The sequence below is a fragment of the Colletotrichum acutatum genome, assembly GCF_030867785.1.
Source record: "Colletotrichum acutatum strain CBS 112980 chromosome Unknown BDZ83scaffold_173, whole genome shotgun sequence".
NCBI lineage: Eukaryota > Fungi > Ascomycota > Sordariomycetes > Glomerellales > Glomerellaceae > Colletotrichum > Colletotrichum acutatum.
Genome location: NW_026849167.1, coordinates 40,712 through 64,036, shown reverse-complemented (window position 1 = coordinate 64,036; position 23,325 = coordinate 40,712). Strand labels below are relative to the sequence as shown.

Below are 23,325 nucleotides of genomic sequence, written 5' to 3'. Positions count from 1 at the left end.
GAAGCAGCAGCGGGTTCCAGAATGAAGGCAGCCGATAGGTTTGGTAGTTTAGTTACCTATCACTCGCTTATTCCTCGGACTCGTTCGTCACTAAACTCATCGTTAACGAATACGTCCGGCGTGGTGACGGGGCGTGGGTCACCCCCACCCCACTTTATGCTTCTGGGAGGTTATTAGTAAGAAAAAACGAAAAGCATTATCGCTAGAACAAGGTAGAGTCGACGGTAGATATTCAAAGTCCTACAGGTGTAGTTGACCGTTACATCTCCAAGTTCTCAATGAGAAAATACATTCTCTCTCCATCTCTTCTAGTCGTGTCTTTGTTAGCCAGTCTCATACGCCCATTCCATCCCTTCCCCTTCATAAAGGCCAGTCGTATCGCTCGAGGAAGTTATTCGAGCAGACTTGAGCTTGTCGAGGCCGCCGAGATTATGATCTGATTGGGCTGATTGACGGTGTTGTCTCCTTTCTCTATGGCCGGGGCAAACGGCAGTGCTGAACGTAGTGACGATTAAAGTAGTTCACTTACAACTCACTCACTCACTCCTCCTCCTGCCTCCCGCCTTGTCGCTAGAGTGACCGTTAACGAATACGACTAGGGTCAACGAAGATGTTCGAGGTCAGCAAAGATATTCGGGTTTCAACATAGATGTTCGGGGTTCAACGAAGGTCAATGCCGTTCCGTTCAAGTGTGGTCCTGGTGCAAGTGTGGTCCCAGTGCGAGCGCGGTCCGGGTGCAGGCCGTGCCAATGCCAGAGGCCAAGAAGAAGCGTCCCAGCAAGAAGAACAACCCAGCCCGCAAGGGCAAGGCCACTATCTCAAGTCCGGCCGCAAGGCTACTACGAGTATTTACGGCAATATGAACGCGCGGGGTTGTAGTTAAGAAATATACTTGGGTGAACAAAAGTGTTCGGAATGAATGGGGGGTTTTTTGGGAGGCGAATAGAGGTGCTCGGGATTGACAAATGCGCTTAGGATCAACGAAGATGCTTGGAAATAACAAATTCACCGTAAGTCAACGAACATATTTGGGGTCACTGAACATACTGGGAGTAACAGGGTAATAGGTAACTATCCTAGACTTCTAAGATGCATCAATGAGAAAGAAAGGCAATAGCGGGAAAACTTCCGAGAGACTTATACCTGTAGTCAAATCAAGCATCCAGGCCGTGAATGATGGACTACCCAAGAACTAAGTAACGAGCAGATCACTAAAGAGATCCTAAAGACCGCCCTTTCAGCTCCCTACTCTTCATCTCCCGAGCTCCTTCATTGACATGAAGACGTAAGTCAACTCGGGTTTTTTTTGGAGAGAACAAGATCACTTCACCAAACCCCCAAGAACTTGTCTTTTTGAAATAACGTCAACTTCGGACTTGAATGACCACCGTTCCTATACACGGTATCTTTACAATACGTACACTACCCCAAACACGGAAATAAATGACTTCGGTATCATGTGCAACAACAAAACGAAAGGCCCTAAACAAAACAAAGCTGCCAGCCCAAGCTACCTCCTACCCCACCGTTGGCCAAACCCCCCTCCATTGCCATGGTCCCGAGTGTATATGTATTTAAACCGCCCGTATGTGAACCCAGCCCAGCCCAGCCCAACTCCCCGGCCGCTCCGTCCATCCCTCGGCCAAAACACCTTTCAAGATAATTCCAAACACGCCATGCCACCCTGATAGCCAGACGCCTAAAGCCAGGTTCTAGCAATGCACGAAATGCGAGCTGTTTCGCTCGTGTGGGGGGAATCATAATAAGACAGGGAAAAGAGAAAAGAGGAAAGGAAAAGAAGAATGATGGTATAGACAAAACGGAAAAGCAAGGAGACCGAGTTATGAAACTCAGTCCCGAAGTTCCACGCCAACCTCTTGGTGGACGAGCCTCAACACCCACGAGGCCTCCGAGGCGCTGGAACACTGGAAACACCACTTCTTGACCGAGCCGGCGGCACCACCCGTCTTGGGCGCCACGCCAATCTCGCCCCTCTCATCGCGGATCTCCTCCCAGATACCGCAGATGATGCCTCGACTGCCCATAGGAGTGAAGCAGCCACTGCCCAGCACGGCATCGAGGATGATGCGCGCCTTGTCTGATTTCTTGGGCATTGTTGTAACCGTGACGCGCTTTTCGAGGCCGTGGTTCGCGCGTAGGTCTTGATGCCAGCCCGGCGGCGGGCGGCGAATCTGGATGATGCAGTTGCCGTAGTCCTCCCACTTGTTGGAGCTGACAAGCAGGTGCAGGCGAATCTTGATATTGTCGGACGACAGAGGACTGCGGATGGAGTTGGAGTACATGCTGATCGACGGCGAGCGGGGATAGCCATCGGAAGACGAGCCGGATCCGTAGAGGCTGTTGTTGTTGGAGGAATGACCCTGCTTGTCGATGGACGACCGAGCAATGTTGAAAGCGTTCCCTTGCGTGAGTCTCTTGAGGAAGCTTGTGGCAGACAGACTCGACGAGGGGGTGCTTCCATCTTGTGACTGAGATGGAGCGCGGGTCGATGCGCGGTAGCTGTTCTTGCGTCCGAACCAGCTGCGACGACGACTGCTTGTGTCCTCGGTATCTTCTGAGGGTCTCTGGCCAAATGACTGATAGCGTGCCTCGTTCTCGAGTTGGATGAACTTTTGGTTGTTGAGGCGGGCATGATGAACGGCCATGTACAGGTTGTAGCATTCCGTAGCCGATGGGCAACGGAAGCGGAAGTTGCCTCCACCAATGTCCTTGTTCTTGCAGTTGTCCTTGACGGCTGAGCGGATTTCAAGGTCGACAACGGTAGACTGGCGGAGGAGGACGAGGGGCGTAAGCTCGAGAGAAACCAGAGGAATGTCGGGTTCTCCTCCGGGACTCATGACCAAAGAATAGCCCTCAATGACACCAGCTGTCACCTGGATGGAGCAGGGCTCAAGGGAGATGTCCTTCCACTGGCCCTTCTTCTCGTTCCAATATGAGATGGAAGCAATGTATTTGGTGTAGCTCTCCGAGGCACTCATTTTGCGCCCATGAAGACCAGCTTGCGACGCCGAGTTAGACGGCGTTAGGCTGCACACCGACTCGGAGACCATGGACTCTTGAACGAATGACTGCGAGATCATGGACTCTTGCTTGAAGGAGTCGACAAACTCCTCGCTCTCACGCTCCCGTTCCTCGGCCGGCTGGTGCTCGGGCTCTCTAATGCTGAAGCCAACCTCGGTCTCGGGGATGTCATCGTCAAAGTCATCTTCGGACTCGGATGATGTGTAGTCGGATTCTGTTTCTGTCTCGCTCTCTGAGAGGTCGGTCTCTGTGATGGACCGAGTCGTATCGGATGACTCTTCAGAAGGCAGATATTCGTGCTTCAGAGGTGAGGATCCCCGACGCTTCACGCGGGAGCCGCCAAGATCGACAGGGGGCGACAGCTTAGGTGGCTTGGGGCTCAGAGAGCGGTGGATAGGAGGTGGGGGAGCGCCATCCGCGCGGTAGGGGGTTGTGTTCGGCGCAGCCCTATGTCTGTCCTCCTCATCGTACGAGTCTTGTGTCGGAGTTCTATCTGGAGAGGGGCTGCGGCGGATGGGAGTGGTCGGCATGCTCGAGCCGCGATTGTGGTAGCGACTGGAAACCGATCGTTTGGGCGCGTATGGCTCTGGAGATGACAAGTCTCTCGATGATGATCCGTGCAACTTGCCGCCCACAGGGATATCGGTCCGGTGCTGCGGTGAGTCGGGGAGGCTCTCTTCAGTGACAACTGGCAGCCGCTCTCTTGGTGGCATGGGCGACGTGCCAACAATGTCGAGCCAGTCTTCCACTTGATCATTGTTGTCTGTGACGAGGCTCAGTAGCTCGTACCAGTGCCGTCCGTTGTGCGAGCCCGACACCATAAGAACGAGCTCGAATTTTGCGTCACCACGGCGGGCTGAGATCACAGTCATGGGCATGGGAGGGAAGAGGAGCCATGTACGGCGGCCGCTGCCAGTCTCACGGATGAGCAAGTCGCCCTTGTCGTTGTTCGCACCAGGAAGGTCGCGGTGGATGAGTTCGACCTGGCACTCCAGGCGTTGTCCATTGGAGTGCGCGAGGCTGAGCGAGAAAAGGTCCTTTGCGCTGACCTGCCGCTTGGGATCGATCTTGACGGCTTCCATCGGTGCGAGCGTCCGGAGATTACGGATTCTGCTCGTGTCGGTGTTGATGGCGTCCTCGTCAGCCAGTCTCGCAGACTCTTCCCTGTGGCGACGCTTGGCCTTTTCTTGCAACATATCATAGTCGCCAACCAGTGCAAGGGTGTCGTACGACCCAACAGCGGCGTGAAGGCCCTGGCTTTTGTGTTAGCGTGGCTATTTTCAATGCAGCGGAAAAAGAATATTACCTTGGTGAGCTTTGCAAGAGTCCGGATGCGAAGCAAGGGCCGTTTTAACAAATGCGCAACGTCGACTCTCTCTCCGTCTTCGTTAATGACGTCGCCTTCGGCGTTGCGCGGCAGTGCACCGATGAGGGAGTCCTCGTCGTCGAGGCGATCGGCAGCAGGAGCCAGGTTGACGACGAGATCTTGGAATCCAAGGCGCCACGCGTCCAGGTAGCTATCGTATATGGGAGAGGCGGTATGCAGCCAAGAAATGAGCCGGTCAATATCCGTATGAGATGCCCTCTTATGGGCGGTCTTGAGTTTTTCCAGTGCAACTCCCATATTGACGACGGATTTGGACATGCTACTCGCTTTACGGCCAGGAGACTCAGGGCCGAAGAGATCGACGGCACTCGCTGAGCCCTCGTGAAGGACAGTAGATAAGAGGACGGGGACTACACCGTCGACCAGCGTTTTCAGCTCCCGCTGGTACAAGTTCTCGTCATCGGTGAACTCCCTCATGAGGTCCTTTGTTGTGACCGTGTCTGGACGAGCATTGGCTCTTCGTACGCTGGCAGCCTTTCTTACACTCGCCCTAGGTTTGATGCTCCGGAGGCTACCTGGCACCTGGCTCTCGTCTGGCAAAGACAGGACTGACACGAGATCAGAGTGTTTAGTCAGCCTTCTCTTGAGACCCGATTTATTGCTCCGCCGCCGCGAAACATTGCTTCTCGTAAGCCCAGTGGTCTGCGTGATGGTGGTTTCGGACAACACCGATGTCATATCCGAATCATAGGTGCTATGAGTGTCGGCAGATCCAAGAATCGTCGACAGCTCGTGTACACCGTTCGTTGGCGGCTTCCGGCGGGGTGCCACCGAGGACTCATCATCGTACGTCCAATCGTCAGTAAATGTTCGATCAGAGTAGGTCCGGCTAGAACCAGAAGAGCGGCGGCGCATGGTCCGTCTGGATTCGTCATCTTCTCCGGGACTGTCATACTCCTGATCCAGCTCCAGCTTTCGCTCTTCTTCGCTGATGTATTTGGAAGGCGGAGTCTGGTGGCCAGTGGACTCTCCCCTGAAAGCCTCCTTGAGGATCTCACGGAAAGGCTTCTTGACCGATTTTGCGGGAGACGGCGAGCTTCTCGTAGCTGCTCTCCGGCGAAGGCCAGCGGCGCCAGCAGAAGTTGGTGTCTTTGGCTTTTCCTTGGGCTTTTCTTCGACATTTCTAGGTGCCACATTTTCATCATTTTCGGTTGACGCGCTCAGGTCGGTCGAAGACAGAGTTGACTCTGTCCAATCCGTTGATTGTGTAGTCTGAGTCATGTCGGTTGTTTGTGTTGTCTGGGTGGACTCGGTGAGCCCAGTGGATTCCGAAAGCTCAGTCTGAGTCGGGAGGGAAGGCTTCCGCTGACGAGGTTCGGCCGATGATCGTCTGCGGGTGTCTTGCGCCTTTGTCTTGTCGACGGGCTTACTTTCGGACGCTTTCCTCTTGGGCGCCGGCGCGGGTGACTCCTCCTTCTTCGCCGGCTCGTCGACGAATGGATCGACCGTCCCGTTGAGCCATTTCTCAATACTGGGAGGCTGATTGGCGACGGGCTGCCTCGGAGGCTCGACAGCATCATGTAGGATCTTCTTGCCGCCGGTGACCACCTTCTTGAGCACATCGGCAGCCTTGAAGCTGGGATTGCGTTGTGCCTTCTGCCTCGTCTTGTTGAGGGGCAGATCCAGCTCACTGAAAGCAGAGAATCCCACGGGAATGTCTGCCAGGGGCTTCGCACCCGGAGCGCTGGTGAGCGAGCTTGGCGCAAGATCCGAGTTGTCCAGCCCCGTCCTGACTGCTGATTCCGAGGTGCTAACCCAGGATTTATCGTCTGACGGTGGAGGCGCCTTCTTCTTGTGGCTCACTTTGCGAGCCTTTGACGGTTTCCGCGTTGGTGTTGCCGGCACACTAGACTCGGCATCTTCTGTGACCTCGATGGCGGTCTCGTCTTCTTCAACCACCACGATCTCGTCCGCCGACTCGTGCCGCGCGCTGCCTCCGCGACTACGCTCGCGGGATTTGGCGCCTGTACTCTGCGGCCTTGGTGTCTTGACACCAGACCCCTCCGATGCTGGTGTTTTTAGTGGCCTGACGCGGATTCCGTCATCATCGAGCTTTTTCGTTCGTATCGGCGTAACTCTGATGCCGTCGTCGTCCATCGTCTTCCTTGGCAACGTAGCTTGTCTCTCTTGAAGCTCTTTGAGCCTTGCCTGTATCCTGCTGCCGTCGAGCGAATCTGTTGATTTCGCAGCCCGGTGTTGCTTGACGGGTGGGGGTTCTGGCATTTCCACCTTTGCTGCCCAGTCCTGAATCTTCTTGGAGATGGGTGCTTGAATGGGTGTCTTTTGCACGAACCCCTTTGGCAAAGGGCTTGGGGTGGGACTTGGGCTGGCGTCTTTGGTTCTCGGCGATTTTGCCCTCGTCGGACTCTTCTTTCTCTTCTGCGCCATCCAATGGTCGTCGCTAACGACTCGCTTCTTGGGTGCCAACTTGGCCTCCCCACCGGGGAGGTCCTCGACAGTCTCGTCCTTTTCGTCGGCTGGGCCGTCATTGTGTACTTCGATCTTTGGGGTTGACATCTTTGGCGCCGACATCCTCTTCTGCCGCAACTTGATACGAACGCGGTCCTCTTCCGTGACGCTCTCTGTGTCGCCCGGGAAGGCCAGCTCGGTAGGCTCGCTGGGGGGTGCCAGGGGATCAGCCGAGGCCATGGCCGCCGCATTCGTCTTTTGCCATTTGTTGACGCGCTCCCTGACGCCGCCGGGCTGTTGTACTTTTGCGACGGCGGCCTGCCGCATCTCCGCTCTCAGCTCGGCCTTGACGGCATCCAGACTCATTCTTCGCTTTCGCTCAGCGGCGACACGTTGTGGAGAGGGGCGTCCTCTGAGGAAGTCGGCGAGCAGAGTCGGGGGTTCTGGTGGTTTCTTCATGGTTGCTGCGCGAGGGCGGGCAGGGGCGGCCTTGGGAGTGGTGGGCGGCGCATTGCTTTCCTTGGTGGCGGGAGTGGAGGGTTTCGTGGTCGCTGCTGCCGCTGCCGCCGCCGGTGCAGCGTCCGGCGATTCTTTTTCGTCGGGAGGTTTGGGAGACATTGTCTACACAGGCAAAAGGTTCAGTCAGTAACAGGACCAGTCTGCGGGCAAGCGTGGGGCAGGTACGAGTTGGTGTCGTACAGGTGCGTCTCCCCCTCTCTTTCGTTTTAGTTGAGGTAACGAGCGACAAGGTGGGAAGAACTGACTTAGGTGAGATGCATGCTGCCGCTTAAGGTTGGATGATCTGCTGCGTTCCTATGGGCGCATGTGGCAGAGTTGGCAGTGAAGGTCGTTGTTGACAGCTGAGGGGTTGCAACCGGGAACGCGAATAGAAGCCAGACGTCAGAATTATGTGTGTGTAGGAGCGAGGGCGATGGCGAGGCTGTATATCGGTGAGACGGAATCTGGTCGAGAGGAGGCCGACTTTGCAGGCCGTATATGCAGACGTTGGTTGGATGATGATAGGTGAGTTGAGGTGAGGTGAGGCACGCAAAAAAAGGGAGCAGCTCGACAGACAATCCCGTTGTATGTGTGATGAAGTCTACGACTTTGTGTGTATGTACGAATTAAGAGATAGAGGCGGTAGAGACAGCGCAATATCAAAGCGGACAAGACTTTTCGACTTCTCGTCGAGGAGGAGCAGCAGCAGCAGCAGCATTTGCAGTTGGTCCAATCGAGGGCTTCGTTGAGCTGGCACTGCCGGAGTAACCAGTGGATGTTGACGCCGGAGCTTAGACATAAACAAACCGACACAGGTGGGGCTATCCCTATAGAGTACGTACCCTTTACAAGGTTTAGTGGACTATCAGGTAGAGTTGGTGCCCTGTAGCACAGACATCCCGGCTAGCGACCAATCAAAGGGCACACAGAGGAGTACAAGGCAGCTGAGGGTTCCAGACCAAGTTCGACATCAGGGACATCAGGCGCAATTCGCAGGAAGAAACAAGACTTGGTGTCAATGGGAAGCATCGGGACGTGGGTAGGTGAGGTAGCATCAATGCAAGGATTCTTGTTCGCCCCGTCTTCCTTGCTGCTGCTGCTGTTGCTGTGCTGCATGTGCTTTCCACTCTCTCCATCCACACAGCAAGTTATTATTTACCAGGCTTACGCATACCTACTGATATGGTCGGTCTGTCGCTCCCAAATCTCCCCGAGGCCACCAATCTCCCCTGGCAAATTCCAAGGTGGACTATCCGTCCTCATGGAATCCCGCCCCGTCCATCATTTCCCGCCTTGTCCCTTGTCCAAGTGCTCTCTCATCTGAGTATCCGTACCTACCTATCCGCAATCTCTGAGCAACTCGCCTCACGGACTCTAATTCCCTCGCCTACCTAGCCCCTCGCTTCTGCCAGCTAGATCGGATCTCGGATGTTGACACCAAGACCCCTTTCACAAATCACCCCTCAACTTTCCTCAAAGTGAGTCGTCGTATGAGAGGGAAAAAAAACCCCCACCATCATTCATTCCCCTTGATCGACGAACCAGGGAAAAGAAGCGAACGGCATTTGACTCCGTAATTGCTGCCAATGCTTGCCAACAAATGCAGCTCGTCGGGCATAGATACAGACCAAGGCCAGCTCACTCTGACTCGATTTTGTTTCCGAGTACGTGGTTGTCTTACTCCCAAAATACAAATCGTATTCGAAAGCCATGACTGCCAGTCGCTGTCCCAGGCAACACGACAACAACGGGGCATCCTTGAAACTGTGGTTGATAGGTAAGTAACTTACTTTACTCATCATCCTCGCCCCATGTCGCCGTCGTTGTCACTGCCAAACTGTCAGCGGGGGAGGGGGATGGAGCATTGACGCCGCCTCATCTCCTCAACAGGGGCCCCTTGGATTTGGGACATGCAACCCGTTTGTTTACTCGCGATAACAACTTTTCATATAGCACCAAAAACCAAGGTCTGGTCTTACTTCCCCTCACGGTCTTTTTCAAAATCTCATGCCGAGTTTCCCATCTTTTCACTCTCGTTATTGTATCCATAGTCTTACAAGTCCAAAAGCAAGGCAGTCGAACCATTATGCCCTGTTTTCCCATCCAATAATCAAAATCGCTACCAAATCCATACACACGGCACCAAATCACGCACAAATACATACGTAGAACAGCGCCCGAGAAATGTCTCGGACGAACTGCGTAGAGTAGCAGCGAAAGAATGATACGGGCCCCGAACATCACGAGGTCTCTTCCGCCCGCCGCGCAGTTGCACGTGGTGTGGGACCGCCCTCCTCCTCCTCCTCCTCCTCGCCCTTCCGAGTCCTCTTCCTCCCTGCTGAGACTCGAGACTCCAAAAGTGAGACTTTCCTCCTCCGCAAGACCTTCCGCAGGACCTTGTTCCATCCAGCTTGAGGCTACCGCGTGGGTCCCGCGATCGAGATCTAGCATCACACAGCAAAGAGACCGGTTCCTCTAAACCTTGATTTCTTCGATTCTCATTACCCGCCAGCTATCTTTAGGCGTACCTTAGTAAACCTTGATTTTTCTGCGAGAAATCGAGAGCGTGTGAGCGTCGCTGTGTGAAGGGTATCTCCACCCCTCTTTTCTCTCTTTCGCCTTGCCCTTCGTCTCGCCTTACACCTGCAACCAGACCTCAGCTGAACAGACTAAAAAGAAGAGCAGTCAGTCACGCACATCCTGCATCTTTCCTGTCACCCGTCAAACTCATTAATCGCGCAGTAGGCATGCACACCACACTAGAGACGAGGAGATGAAGGTTGCGAAAAAGTGTAGATCAGGGTTTTTATTCCGCCCTTCATAGCGGTTGCTTCCAATTATGCACCTAAAATTCTGTGTGTATGTGTGTGTGCCCCGAATTCCCATATGCCCCCCCCCCCCAAAAGATGCCCGTGTGCCACATCCTTCGAAAAAGATGGAAGAAATGCTCCAAGACCCAAATTACCATCCAAAATGACGGGTATTGTGCAAAACTCCCATACCCCATGCATGCTGTTAGAAATAACCCCCTACCAGAGGGCGGCGTGTACCGAAAGAGAAGAAGGAAATGAAGGAAGCGAAGTAAAAATGACGAAGAACCTCCCAATGCAGGTAGAATATGCTTTACCCCCAAAACGCCGTGGAATGCCATGATGCTTGTCCCAGTTCGCTCACTCCATAGCGGGCAACAAGAACCGGACCTTCTTCTTCGGCTTCGCAGCCTGTACGTCTCCGCTCTTGTTCGGACATGTCGTCGCGGCCTCCGTCTGATCGCCCTCCGTCTGATCGTCCTCCATGTCGCTCACGGCGCCGACGCTGCTTCCCATCTCGCTCAGGAGCTCCTCCTCCGTCTCCTCCTCGATAGACCAGACATCTGGGCTCGGCTCGCGCCAGACGTGCTGCGGCCGGTGGTGCCGGTACGACGTTGTCCTCTGTCGGCCCCGCCCGCCGCCCGGTCGCACGGGTGCTCGGCCCCGAGTCGGCGGGAACGACGACGGCGAGAGTAGCACGTTGCTGTTGTCCGACGGCTTGGAAGGGCGTGACTTTGACTTGGCCATGGATTTGAGACCGTCGGTGGCGAAGTCGCGCAGGCTAAAGGGGATCATGAAGCCGTGCGGTGCGAAACGGATGTAGTCTTCCTCCTCGTCGTCCGTGTCCGGCGTGGCGAGGTCCGAGAGGTCGGGTACGGGCGGCGAATTGCTGCGGCCCTTTGACTTGTCCAGGCCGTCCAGGCTTGAGGGGCTCACGCTGCGGACAATCTCGCGCTCGCTGTCGTCCTCGATGCCGGCGTCAAAGTCCATCATGGTCATGTCGTCCTCGTCATCCTCCAGGTCGGGCGCGGGTGTGAGAAAGTAAGTCAAGGGATCCTCGTCGATGTCGTCGAGAGATGGGTAGTCCTTGGGAATTGTAGGGGCGAGGCGCACCAAGGTTGGTGGCCATGAGTCTCGCCGTGAGGGTGTCTTTGGTGTTTGAGGCATCGTGCCGGTTGCTTGTGTGTTAAATTGGTAGTAGTTGTTTATTGGTGTTGATAGTTTCGGGAAAAGGCGTCTGAACAGTAAAATCACTGACAAGACGAGTTAAGTCCTCGCCGGTCTGCGCCGGCTCAAAAGTATACCAAACGAAAGTGGCAAGGAGCTTGATGTTGTCTGTGGTTTCAGCAATGGTATGATGCTGTGAAACGTGACAGACCTAGGTGAAGGAACACGAGCTGGAGACGAGGCGGTGTACTCGTACTTATATGTTTCCATCGCAGCCTCAGCCAGGCAGAGGATGTGCAAGGCGGACGTTATCCGACACTGCCTTCACCTACCCACCCACACAAGCAAGCACGCACGCACACCGACAAGGTTGCAGGCTGGCTGGTGATTCGCCTCAGTCACATTAACCCAGCCAAGAGCTGCCTTGTATGGCTGGAAGATGGTGGTCACCAGTGCCCATTGCCCAGTGCAGAGGTCTCAATATCGCGAGGCAGCCAGCCACCATCAACCCCCACGTGGAAGAGGCCTATGAGGAGCGTGACTCCTCACCCGCCATAAGTGTCTGGGAAAAAGCTGTGCAGTGTCTCCAAATGGCCGGGGTGCAGCCAGAAGCAGAGATACGCATCCGGAAATGGTGGTAAGCTGAGGCCCCGGGCTGGGATTCGTATTGAAATCTATCACAATTCCTGGCAGACCGCAAGGAAATCCGGTCTTTTGGTTGCTTCGCGTTCCTCCGTGTGGGTGTGTCGACCGGCGCGCGACTACCGCGGCTTATATGAATAAGCTGAGACAGATTTGCAACCACCACACGTATTGGTTGGAGGCCGAGTCAGGCAGATGACTACCTTGCCCACCATAGCGCCAACCGAGCATGCCGATTCCCCCAGTGTGCCAAACCCACCGTCGCTTGACCGGTGCGCATTTTCGAGGCCATGAACCTGCGAGCAAGGAATGTGCAAGACAGCCGTCGACTAGACTGACCAAGGGACAAGTTTTTGATCGCCTTCCCACGCTTGCTAGAGCGGCTGGCGTACCTTGCATGACGCCTCGAAGTGGCGCGATTGAGTCAGCTCGACAGACCGACCTCACACCGCACTGCAGATTGGACAAAACGCAGCCATATTCCGATGATTCCTCGGTGAAGTCGGGAGCCTTTGCTGCTCGCACGCTCGCTTCGGCCAGTCACCCATCCGAATCCTGCACTACCCTCAGCCTCAGAAATGGAAGATCGCCACGGTGCATGAACCGCTGCGAGATAGGCATGCAGCACACTCGTCTCTCGATTATGAGGCCTCTGACCTCTCCAACCTTCCTGACTTCTCCGAGAAACCCCCCGAAACTTCGCGGAATACGAAGCAGCTCAAGTGAGGCCCGTATTGAAGTGGAATTGTCGATAGTTTGTCTAAATAACTCTGGTTTCTTTGCAAAATCCTGTCTTTGACTTAAAATAAGTCAGCTGGTTTCCCGACTGTGTACACATTGCGTCATGACTTGGATTTGACAAGAGCGGACGAACATCTCCTAGAACCGTAGCCGCTGCCATCCCATGAGGCCTGAATCACGTCTCGAAAATGAAGTCGGGCAGCGGGCCGTGATAAGAACGTGACTGGTTTGTGGGTCGTCGTGCCGGTATCAGCCCGCCGCGTAAAGACGCTTGCTGGGAGAGGCCGGCTTTTGGGGAAAGGCTGGATGGATCGGGTGACACCAGGCTTCCCTGATTATCCTGAGATGGTGAGTAATCGACCCGCGAGGCAGTGAGACTTGACTATTGTCTGCGCCAGCTTACCTTACCTAGCCCCCATTCCCACGTAAGAACGCCATCCAGAGTCTCGGGATGTTGAGCTGGAGGGAGGGCTGGTCGCGCATCCAACGAGAATGCGGAGATAAGACTTGGGAGCTGTGGGAGTGTGTGATGGCTTTCGAGCTACCTTGCAAAAGACTGGTGACTGTTAAGATGAGCGTTTCCAAGGCATTCCATCAGAGACCGGCGCCGTTGATTAGCGGTGAAGGCATCAGCAGGAATGCCAGGCGCCAATGTGGTATTTGACAGATTGAAACCCCGCCGTCCGAATTTGTCTTCTTGCCATGGTCCGTGGCGTGAGTCGACTATGTTTCAAGGCTGACTAAAGTGACAGGATCGTGGTGGTTGTGCCGGTATCTGTAGGTTGGTTGGTTGGTTGGGGTTGGTAGGTATGTAAGGTAGGGATCGCAAATGGGTTGGCTGCTCAGCTTGGAATTCCATGGAGATGGAGGAAGATCCGGGGGAGGCGAAAATACTTTACCTTGCCCAGCAGACCCCGGATCGCCAAAGAATGCAGGAGCTTGGGCCACGGCCGTTGCTTCCTTCCCCGCCGACTTCCAAGACCAGCACGTGACCCACTTGCCAGCCGGGAGCCGGGGCGGGCAGGTGCTGGGGCAGCCGCAGGGCAGGAGATGGGGCAGGAGCATGCCTGCTCGTTCTATCTCAAGTAAAGCGAGCTTCAGCTTTGTTCTAACGTCAGAGATCCAATTCATCCAACGACACCTCATCATCATCTCAGAATATTGCTGAGTCAGGGAAACCTCATCATATCCCTTCCCTTCCAACTTCTTGTTACTCTTCGCGCCCATCACCTTCCCCTGGGCGTTCTGCCGTCAACTCCTAGTCTCCGCAGCTAAGGCGCACGGCCCCGGCCTACTGTCAAGCCCCCGCCGTCCAAGTCTGTCTAGACAACACATCTCAAGTTCTCTCATAGCTCGACTGATCGTTTATTGCGCAGTCAAAATGCTCGTCAAACTGGACAACCCACAGTCAGCAGCGGCCAGTTCCATGCTGATCCGCCTAGTCAGCCAGAACGTCCGTTATGCAACGACGAAGCCCACTCCCAACGAGAAACCGTGGAGCTATCGGGGTCCGAAACTCTGCAACCAGTTGGACTTCCTCATGACTGGCCATGAGTCAGCATTCATTTGTCTGCAAGAAGTCCTCTACTCTCAACTCGAAGACATTCAGTCTTACCTCGGTCCTGCCTGGGGGCATATAGGTCTCGGTCGTGATGATGGCAAGCGAGGTGGCGAATTTTCACCAGTCTTCTACCAAGTTGAACGGTGGCAGTGCGAGCGGAATGAAACTTTTTGGTTGAGCAAGACACCAGAAAAGCCATCTAGAGGATGGGATGCCGTACTGAACCGTGTCGTTACCGTCGGGGAGTTTCTCGATAAACAAACAGACTCGCGTATCGTTGTCATGAGTACGCATTTCGACCACATAGGCGTCGTGGCTCGAGAGCAGAGCGCCAAACTTCTTCTCAACATTGCTCGCGAGTGGAGCAAAGGAGCAAGCGGAAAACCTCCGACAACCGTTCTGCTTGCGGGTGACTTTAACAGTACCCCAGATGACAATGCCTATAAGACAATGGTGGCACCGGAGTCTGGCATGGTCGATGTCTCAACTCAGGTTTCCAAGGCGAAGCGATACGGGAACGAAATCACTTACACGTCGTTTGACGAGCCGGACGAGGAACCGAAGAGGATCGACTTTTTGTTTGTGAAGGATCCGAGCCCGGCTACCATCAAGACATTTGGCGTGCTATCGAACAAATTCGATGACGGCGATTATCTGTCTGACCATAGGCCGGTTGTCGCCGACGTTGAGATTCCTGTCTTACGAACGGCCAACAATATCTTCTGATACACCACTACCTACATGTCAATTGTGGCTTGAATTTCAGAATCGTGGACTCTCGTGCAACGTCACGCATATCGGGCGGCGTAGAAGAGGCAGATCTGGACCTGCCCGAGTCTCCGAGACAAGCTCCCTGCATCTCCGGCATTCCAAGGTCTCAACATCGAGTGAAACCGACTGGCGTGCAGCGGATGGACAACCGCTCAGCATCGAGTGATAAGGTCTCGCAGCAACAGGTCATTGAAAAGGCGATGTACACTGCCAATGACGAGTGGCGTTGCAGCATTTTAAGCCTCCAAAGTCAGTCGATATTGCGTTCGCATACGGTACGATCACAACGGTATTACCTTCCCGAATCGCTGCGTATTATATCGTCCATGTTTATCCTATCTCACTTCAATGCGACAGGCCATGTTACGTTCTACCTACCACTGTGGCGCGTTGGGATCGCTTTCAACGGTGGCGTTGAGGGATCATGCCTCAAGCGAAAAGGCGGTGTGGCTCCAAGATGGTGTCGAGTTCTTCGCTCCACAACCAACAACCGCCTGTCGATCAGTCCGCCTCGGATTTATCGACATGTCAGTCCATCGCGCCTTTGCAACAGCGTCCGCTCTCGGCTTCATGCATTTCGAGCGTGCAAGAGTGGCATATCGGACAAACGGCAGGCTCGCCATAGTAAATGATTTGCAAAATTGCTAAACGATGCAATCGTGGCGTGCATCAGATCTAAAGATCTGTCTGGGTACATACACTTGAAGACGTTCGTCAGAACCGTTTGCTCGGCCTCCGCATTTCTAAGCACACAAACCATGTTTCTTCGCATACATTTCGTAATGACGATGACTTCGACTGCGGTCGTTGACTGGTGCGGCAGCTCTGCACAAAACACAAAGCGACTCAAACGTTAAAGGACGTAGGCACTTGACTGCGAACGTGCTCAATAGAAAGCGCACCATTCTCCACAAGATACCGAACCGAGGATACTGGCGACCCGTTCTTTGCCTTGGATGCAACGATGCTCCACATCTCAACGAGGAGAAGACCAACTTTGACTAGCTTCCTCAATAAGACGGAGCCACGAGAGGCTCCGGGAGGGCCTCACTCGAACCCATTTCGGCATGTCCTCGCGCTAGACGGATTTTGTCACAGTGGACGCTGGTGTACGGTGTTGATGCCTGTGGGATGGGTGCATGTCATGCAGCCGGAATGCGCAGTTGCGTACAACGCGTGGAGGACGGTCTCGGCGCCAACCAGGCAGATTGTGAATCGCGCATGTTTCTTCATGTCACCTTTCCTTTGGATGATTCAGACTTGGAGTACTGCAACGGTATCAGATCGCGGCAATCTACCTTTACGCGAATAAACGGAGGGGAGACATATCAGTACAGTACAAATGGAGAATTTAAAGTACATCATTTAGCTGATGTAGACGGTCCTATCGGAGCCGATAGTGTGGTGTTCGAGACCACGTTCGACTCCGAGACACAAAACCAATGAGGCGAGAACAACTCTGTCATGGCGACACGTCGTTTGGAGTCACCTTGAGAACAAAGTTGGATGAGTTGACCACAACAACATGATGCCGATCTCGAGTCTGTGTACCCCGGTGACGCTATTCCTGTAAACAGTGTCGTTCTTCCAGCGAGATCGGTACCCACTACGGAGGGACGAGGGGCATCGTACCCCAAGATATCCGTACACAGCTCTATCAGGCGCATGCCTACCGACAGAGCAAGACGCGGGGAGGCAGATCTAGACGTGCAACACTGCAGTAATTCAGCATCGTGATGCCATCTTACATGGCCTCGTTCAACAAGTCCAAGGGACCAATCCGTGCTTGGGCAAGTTGGCCACGGACAGCAGCCATTCAAGTCCGAGATGGAGCGATGACTCTCATTGCCGTCCCGGCCCCGCCCTATGAGAAAAGCGAGCGGGCCCGGACTGCATGAATCTGCATTCCTGACCGGGTGGGTCGGGCCCATGATTGGGCTTTCCGGCACAAGTGCGTTGGCGATGCGATGCCGAAGAGCGATGGGGTGGTTCTGCATTGTGTGCAGACTTTGCTTCAAGCTTGTTCAACCATTTGAAGGCGCCTGGTTGCCTACATTACCCAGCATGACAACGAAACTTTCGAAAGTACAGGAAACGTCTCCTGATGTTTGGTTCGCGCAACTTCCGAGTTGTTAACCACCTAAACCACCTCATGGGGCGCGCACCAGACTACCTGCTGTCTCTCGGTCGATCACCTCACCAATCCTGAGAACCTTCTTTTTTTGTTTCTTTTTCCCGCCCACACCTAAGTATCTTAACCGAGGACGAAAACACGTTTTTGGTCAGAGGAGGAGAGAAAAAAAGGTCTGGCAGGACGCAGAGCGCGGCAAACGATTGGACGCTTGTGATGTCGTTCGTCAGCCCGCTTCGCCGTTGATACCCAAAGGCCAAGCCCAGCCACAAGGTCGGGCAGTAAATCCAGCCATTTGATGGAGAAGTCGAAAAATCCCAGCCGAAAAGGGCACAACGCACCAGACAGCAACGCTCCGTCATCTTTGAGTGACACCCCCGTCTGGTTCGGCCCTGGAGGTGGATCTCCCGCGCACACGGAGACTCACTCCACCAGCCAGATTCTAGTACCGCAGCGCAGCCCAAGAGAGCCAGCCCATCCTGTCTCATCCAGACAGCTGGCAGAGGATTCAGAGAGGATTGTTTCCGTCTGTTCTGTGGCCACACCCCCGTCGAGTACCTGTTCTAGGGCCTTCGTAGGTACGGAGAAGGAGGTCTGGCTGAGGAAAGGGGTTGCTGTCGCATTCGAGATTTCAATGGCGACACGAAGAAGGAAACACTGTCATCGGGGCACAACGCAAAAAAAGCCCTTGGTCGGACACTCGCACAAGCAAAGCTGCCCTGTTGTCCGGCATCGCAACACGTGGGCGTACACGAACGTCAGCGCTACTACAGTAACGGAAGATCGATCTGAATGGAAAGTTCCAGGTCGGGCACTTTGTGCTGTAAAGGGCTTCCTTGTTGGCGCGCCGCACAAATTCGCATCACCCCAGCAGGCCTTGCCAGGCTCTTGACCCCCGTTCGAGGGAAAATCCATTGCAACGGTCGCGGACGGGAAGAAACGAAAGACAAGGGCTTCTCCACAGTTGGGCCTGAGTGCTTCTGGCGCTGTGACTCGAAGCGGCGACGATTGGCACCGGCGCCAACGAAAAGCACCACCACCAGAGCCCCAGGGGACCGCCCAGTTCCCAACGTTGCGGTCAAATGCTGTGTTGAAGGGGTTTCCCTGGTTTGACGCCGGTGCTGCGGATGAACCACAGCCAACAGAAGCTTCCTGGAACAAGACGAACTGGCTCGACGTCGGTCCAGCAGACTCTAGCTGAGCCCTTTCGACGGTCCTTGCTGCCACGCGGTGGAGCTTGAGGCTATTCTGTTAGCTCCAGCTTGTTTCTGGTGTGGGTTGTCGCAGTTTTCCCACCCAGGAATCCCGACTCTCAGGACCCAGCGAGGGCCAGAAAAAAAAAAGAGAGTTCCCACTCGCCGGCAATCTCTGTCCTCCACCCATTTTGGGCGATTTCGATACAGTTTGACAGGGAGAAGTGACGACGGCGAAGAATTGCCCTGTCCTCCTTGGGTCCCATGCTTCTCCAGACTCGCGCACACGTTCTTGACAGTCACAGACCCTGGCATTTCGACTCTGCGACTCGGGAGAGACGTTGCAAGCTGGGCAGCACCAGCAGCCATCTTGTCGCACACCCTCTCTGTCTCCCTCTCCGTCCCTCTCTAACGTTGCAGGCCTGTCCTGACTCCTCCGTCTCCCGCAAACCATAGTCCGTTCCAGCGCTCCCGTCCGCCTCGGATAGTCGAGGATCAAAGCCGGAGCCAAGTCTCTAGATCCATCAGAGCTCTCACAGCCATTTGCGGGCTCAGGCACACGCCCCTCCTCCTCCTTTACTCGAGGTAGTTTGAAGTGCTCGCTATCATCGAGCGCTGGCCGGCCATTGGAGTGACACTGGACGAGCGGCAGAGCACCCCGGGCAACGAGAAGACCTCATCCGCTGTCAGGTCCTTTTTTTGCTGTGACCACACCCCTCCATCGGGTCGTCAAGCGCAGGCCGTCCCCACGATTGGCCTTTCTGTAGGCTATTTTTTCACTTGTGGTGCTGCGAATGAGTTGCTGGGCTGCGCACACACCTCGCCCTCCCCTCCCTTCGCTCCGGACTCTTCCTCTCACAGCCGCAGTCATTACACTACAACTGCAACTGCACGCATTCACGCTACCTGTCCTATCCGTACGAACGAAGTACCTCGACTGCAATGCAAAGCATAGGTAGGGTGAGGTAGGTAGGCAGGACAGGATTAATAAGATAGCACGCTCGTCCACAACCCGCCAACGGCCACGGTCATCCGCCGTTGCTTGGATTATTACCTATCGATCCCACGTTGTATACAACGAAACACAACAACAGATTCGACAAACATCACATCTCCCTCGTCCGCGCTTCTCCTGACGATCCATAATACCTCGACTACCTTTACTGTTCCTTGAATACTCCCTCTCTCTCTCTCTCTCTCTGCCTATGAAAACCAGCCAACAACGAGCAACGAGTAACCCGGCCTCACACCTACCCAGCATCAGCACCAGCATCCGCAGCGTCTCATTTTCTCCCACACCCAATTTCACACCCCCCTTCATCCTGGTCGGATTTTCATCCCCACAAATACGGGCCCTCCCTCCATCAGATAGTGGTCGCATCCCCTTCCGCATCCCCACTGTCTTTCTCGTCCGCCCTTTATACAAAAAAGTTCCCGATTCCCACCGCAGCCAAGTTCTTCCCCCCCAGTTCACCACACTTTCGATCACTTGCTACGAACCTACGATTGCTCGCCTCTGTCGAGGCACCTTTGCCTCCCATCACCAGTCGCTCGACTACCGAGCCAACATAAACACACCATTACCCATTACGACGATCGACACCGCTTCACCATGGCGCCCAAAAGAGTTGCCCACTGCGAAGACGTCGACGAGGAGACTGGCTCCATCATTCAGGGCTCCGACAAATACGCCCAGTCACTAGCACCAGGAAGCCCATCCAAGGAGAAGGCAAACAGCGGCAAATCTCGCCATAAAGAAAGGATGGCAAAACCAATCTCCGCCTCCCCGCAATACGGCCATACCGACTCGGACGATACCGTTCACCCCGCTATCCCGGACAAGAAAGTGAGGGATAAGAGACGATCTGAACAAAAAGCCGCTGATCGAGCTGCCGAGAAAGCCGCCGAGAGGGCCGCAAGGGATGACGCTGCCCGACAGCAGGGTCGTCGAGAGGAAAGACACCGTCTCAAGAAGGAGAATGAAAAGACTGCACGCCGCGAACAAGAACGCCTCGACCAGGAGCAACGCGAAAGAGAGGATCGTCATCAGCAGCGCGAGCGATCCGCCGCTAAAAAGGCCGCAGCCCGTCCCTCCACAAAGCACGTCAACACGGCGCCCGTTGTCCATACCCAAAAGACCGCCCAAAAGCAAGATGAATACAGAAGACCACGTTTCTCGGAAGAAGAAGCCTCGCAGTACGGTGTACAGCAACCGGCAAAGGCACAGGGTTCGCGTCCCCGAGCTTCAAGTCGTCCTGCCAGCTACTATGGCCAAGGTTCCCGACCACCTACCTCCAATAAGCAATGGCATGCTGCGAACAATGCCTTGCCCTTCACTCCGGCCCCGAACCCATCGCCATTTGCTCCATCGATCCACGCACCGCCTTCCTCTCATGCTTCATCGCCCTTTAGTCCTGCTCCTATGCCGATTCCCATCCATCCATCACCGCATGTGCAGTCGCCGTTCGCGCCCGCACCTGGCACTTCGTATACCCAACCACCAGGCGCTTGGGGTCCCGGAAGTGTCCCTTACCCTATGCAGGCACCGCACCATCCGCCTCCGCCGCCGTCAAATGATTACTTCCCGCCTACGCCTGTGGCGAGCAGCCCCCGACACTCAAACCTGGCCCAACGCTTCCAACAGAGGCCCTCGTCGGCCATGGGACACCGGTCCATGTCGGCGTCTTCCTTCGAGTACGACAACTACGGATACCACCCCAGCCCTGGCCTCGCCCATGCCCACCCCCATGGACCCGGTCCGACCTATGAGCAAGAGAATCTCCCCATCGGCAGACGACCGTCTCTCAAGGTTCGTGACAGAGACAGCGAATTGATGCCGCCGCCGGCGTTTCCCCGTTCACGAACGACTGCCCCCCAACAAGCTTTCCGTCCTCCGCCTCAACCTCATCCTCAGCAGCGACAGATCATGTCTCAGGGCTATGACTCTGACGATTTTGATGGTGAAGAATCCATGTACCAGGAAATCGTTCCCCATGGTTACCAATACGACGACGGCGTTGTTGCCAGGCCCCGTGGTCACCGAAGGGGTTCCAGCACATACAGCCATCGCGCATACCAGATCGAGCCTGCTCCTGCTCCCGCGCCCGCCCGCAGTAGCCGCCGCCACTCATACATGGCTGGCGGTGAAAGCGGTAGCTACTCGCAGTCCAAGTATGACTCCGCAGAGGCCGCTGCTATGGCTTACCAGAACGGCGTAAGCGGCGGCGGCGGTGTGCCTCTGACTGCTGCGGCCCTCTCAAAGGCTGGGAAGAAGAGTAAGAGCAGCAGGTCCAGTGGAAGTAGCGACAGCCGCGACGAAAGCGACTTCCTTCGAAGTGCCACAACACGAACCACCCGGTCTTCTGCCATTGACGGCGACGATATCACCATCAAAGTCACCGGTCACGCCGTCCTGCGAGTTGGCAACGCTGAGATCCAGTGCCAGGATGGTGGCGAAATCAACATCAGCCAGGCAGCACGCATTGCTGGTGGTAGCGATAGGGATACCGTCTACTCCGATGAACGCCGCAGCCGCATGGACCGACCAGCTATCCGTGATCGATCCGAAAGCCGGACCGACTCCTATACCCGTAGCCAGGCGGACGAGTTTGAGCAGTTCCGCATCCCGTTTACCTGAATCGAATTGCAACGACAATGACGAGTTGATGAAGCGACGCACATTTGTTTTTCACTTTTTGCACGATTTCATTAGAGCGAGCGTTGTTTTTGCACTTGGCACTCAGATTGAAAGCTGTATCGATATGATTGGCTTCCTATTTCCATTTCTCCTTCTTCTTCTTTGCTTCTGCAACTGCTTAGGTCGACTTTCTGGTAGCGGAAAAGTTTATACCCAAAGCAGAAGCTGTCGCGAGCTCTGCTCCTTTATCTTCATATTTCCAAGCATCTTTATACCATTTACAGGACGAATCATGTATGTGCCGACTATGGCTGTGCGGCCCGGGTGAGACCCGCGGGCGTTTTGAATTTTGTAGGGTCTGGACACGGTAATAAGTTGTGTTTTTCTGGGCGTATGCGGAGACTTTCTCCAGTCTCCTAACCCGGGAAGAGCCATGGGTGTCGTGTGCTTCTATACGACACGGCCGTGCCTCTTATGGGGAGAAGCGTGTGTCGTGCTTTCTTCGGCACACGACACACCGGCTGGACGATTTTGATAGACAACCTGTATCGGCATTCCGGGAAGTTCGCACTTCTTGTGCTTTTAGGGAGAAGGGCATTCAGCAAATTGTTACGCTTAGCTAGCTACCTTGCGTAGTTTTTCTTTTTTCCTTTCTCTCTTTCTTCATTTCTACTGAGAGGAGATTGTTAGCAGGATACCATTGGGATGGGCTCGGCTGCCCCCTTCCAAAGCCACGGGCATTGGGCGTTGTTGAGAACTACAAAAGGACGTAGTTCAGTCAGGCCCCCAACCTTTGGAAAGGGCAGGGAAAAGGGGGTTTTGGAATGTCAATGGGGGCTATTATGATGTATGGTATTTGGTAGCGGATGAACTGCCCATCTCATTTCCCTATTTTAGCGGCAAGGATAAGATACCCCTAACATGGCTGAGCCGTGTAGGCCGCATATGAAATAAACATGTTGGAACAGCAACTCTACTCTATCGTTTGCAATGTGCTTAATTGTTTCGTGATTATGGTGCCAATGGACGTTGAATGGTGATCTCCTGTACGTTCACACCCCTCTTCCATTTCAGTACGGAGGACCGCCGGGGTCAATCACTTGCCCGTTCCGGGCATCCCGATGAATGGGAGATCACACTGCAGACTGCTTCTGGAACTCTCCGGACTCAGTGAACGTAGGTGTGTCTGTTCTCCTGAGCTCGTGCAAGACCAATAATATCAAGGTTCGGACATTCAATTGGTGAATATGATTCCGCCCCCCTTTGGCTACAAGAACGAAGCTCCCAGGCATGTTCAGCGTCTAACTGTTGGCGCCGGCGTTGTGATACAGACTTG

At 54.7% G+C, this 23,325-nt stretch overlaps 6 protein-coding genes across 6 annotated transcripts; 2 read left to right on the top strand and 4 right to left on the bottom strand.

The window, feature by feature from the left end:
* Positions 1-1,850: 1,850 nt before the first annotated feature.
* BDZ83DRAFT_757599 (uncharacterized protein) lies at positions 1,851-7,456 on the bottom strand (the record flags this gene model as incomplete). The annotated part of the gene is made up of 2 exons (XM_060514916.1): positions 1,851-4,295; positions 4,349-7,456. 2 exons carry the CDS (start codon positions 7,454-7,456, stop codon positions 1,851-1,853), a joined length of 5,553 nt encoding a protein of 1,850 aa, XP_060358780.1.
* A 1,034-nt stretch (positions 7,457-8,490) lies between these two features.
* BDZ83DRAFT_640695 (uncharacterized protein) lies at positions 8,491-10,149 on the bottom strand. Its single transcript, XM_060509511.1, has 2 exons — positions 9,290-10,149; positions 8,491-9,113 (listed from the first exon to the last, which is right to left on the bottom strand). The coding sequence occupies exons 1-2, from the start codon at positions 9,785-9,787 to the stop codon at positions 8,853-8,855; spliced, it is 759 nt and encodes a 252-aa protein (XP_060358779.1). The 5' UTR covers positions 9,788-10,149; the 3' UTR covers positions 8,491-8,852.
* Positions 10,150-10,506: 357 nt separating this feature from the next.
* On the bottom strand, positions 10,507-12,170 carry BDZ83DRAFT_724078 (uncharacterized protein; the record flags this gene model as incomplete). The annotated part of the gene is made up of 2 exons (XM_060512622.1): positions 10,507-11,295; positions 12,168-12,170. 2 exons carry the CDS (start codon positions 12,168-12,170, stop codon positions 10,507-10,509), a joined length of 792 nt encoding a protein of 263 aa, XP_060358778.1.
* A 1,519-nt stretch (positions 12,171-13,689) lies between these two features.
* BDZ83DRAFT_132934 (endonuclease/Exonuclease/phosphatase) lies at positions 13,690-15,152 on the top strand. Its single transcript, XM_060501226.1, has 2 exons — positions 13,690-14,012; positions 14,073-15,152. Exon 2 carries the CDS (start codon positions 14,078-14,080, stop codon positions 14,981-14,983), a length of 906 nt encoding a protein of 301 aa, XP_060358777.1. The 5' UTR covers positions 13,690-14,012; positions 14,073-14,077; the 3' UTR covers positions 14,984-15,152.
* An 881-nt stretch (positions 15,153-16,033) lies between these two features.
* Positions 16,034-17,241, bottom strand: BDZ83DRAFT_133079 (uncharacterized protein). The gene has a single exon (XM_060501228.1). The coding sequence runs from the start codon at positions 17,023-17,025 to the stop codon at positions 16,390-16,392; it is 636 nt and encodes a 211-aa protein (XP_060358776.1). The 5' UTR covers positions 17,026-17,241; the 3' UTR covers positions 16,034-16,389.
* Positions 17,242-19,854: 2,613 nt separating this feature from the next.
* Positions 19,855-22,092, top strand: BDZ83DRAFT_132912 (uncharacterized protein). Its single transcript, XM_060501225.1, has one exon. The coding sequence runs from the start codon at positions 19,965-19,967 to the stop codon at positions 21,987-21,989; it is 2,025 nt and encodes a 674-aa protein (XP_060358775.1). The 5' UTR covers positions 19,855-19,964; the 3' UTR covers positions 21,990-22,092.
* Positions 22,093-23,325: the final 1,233 nt, after the last annotated feature.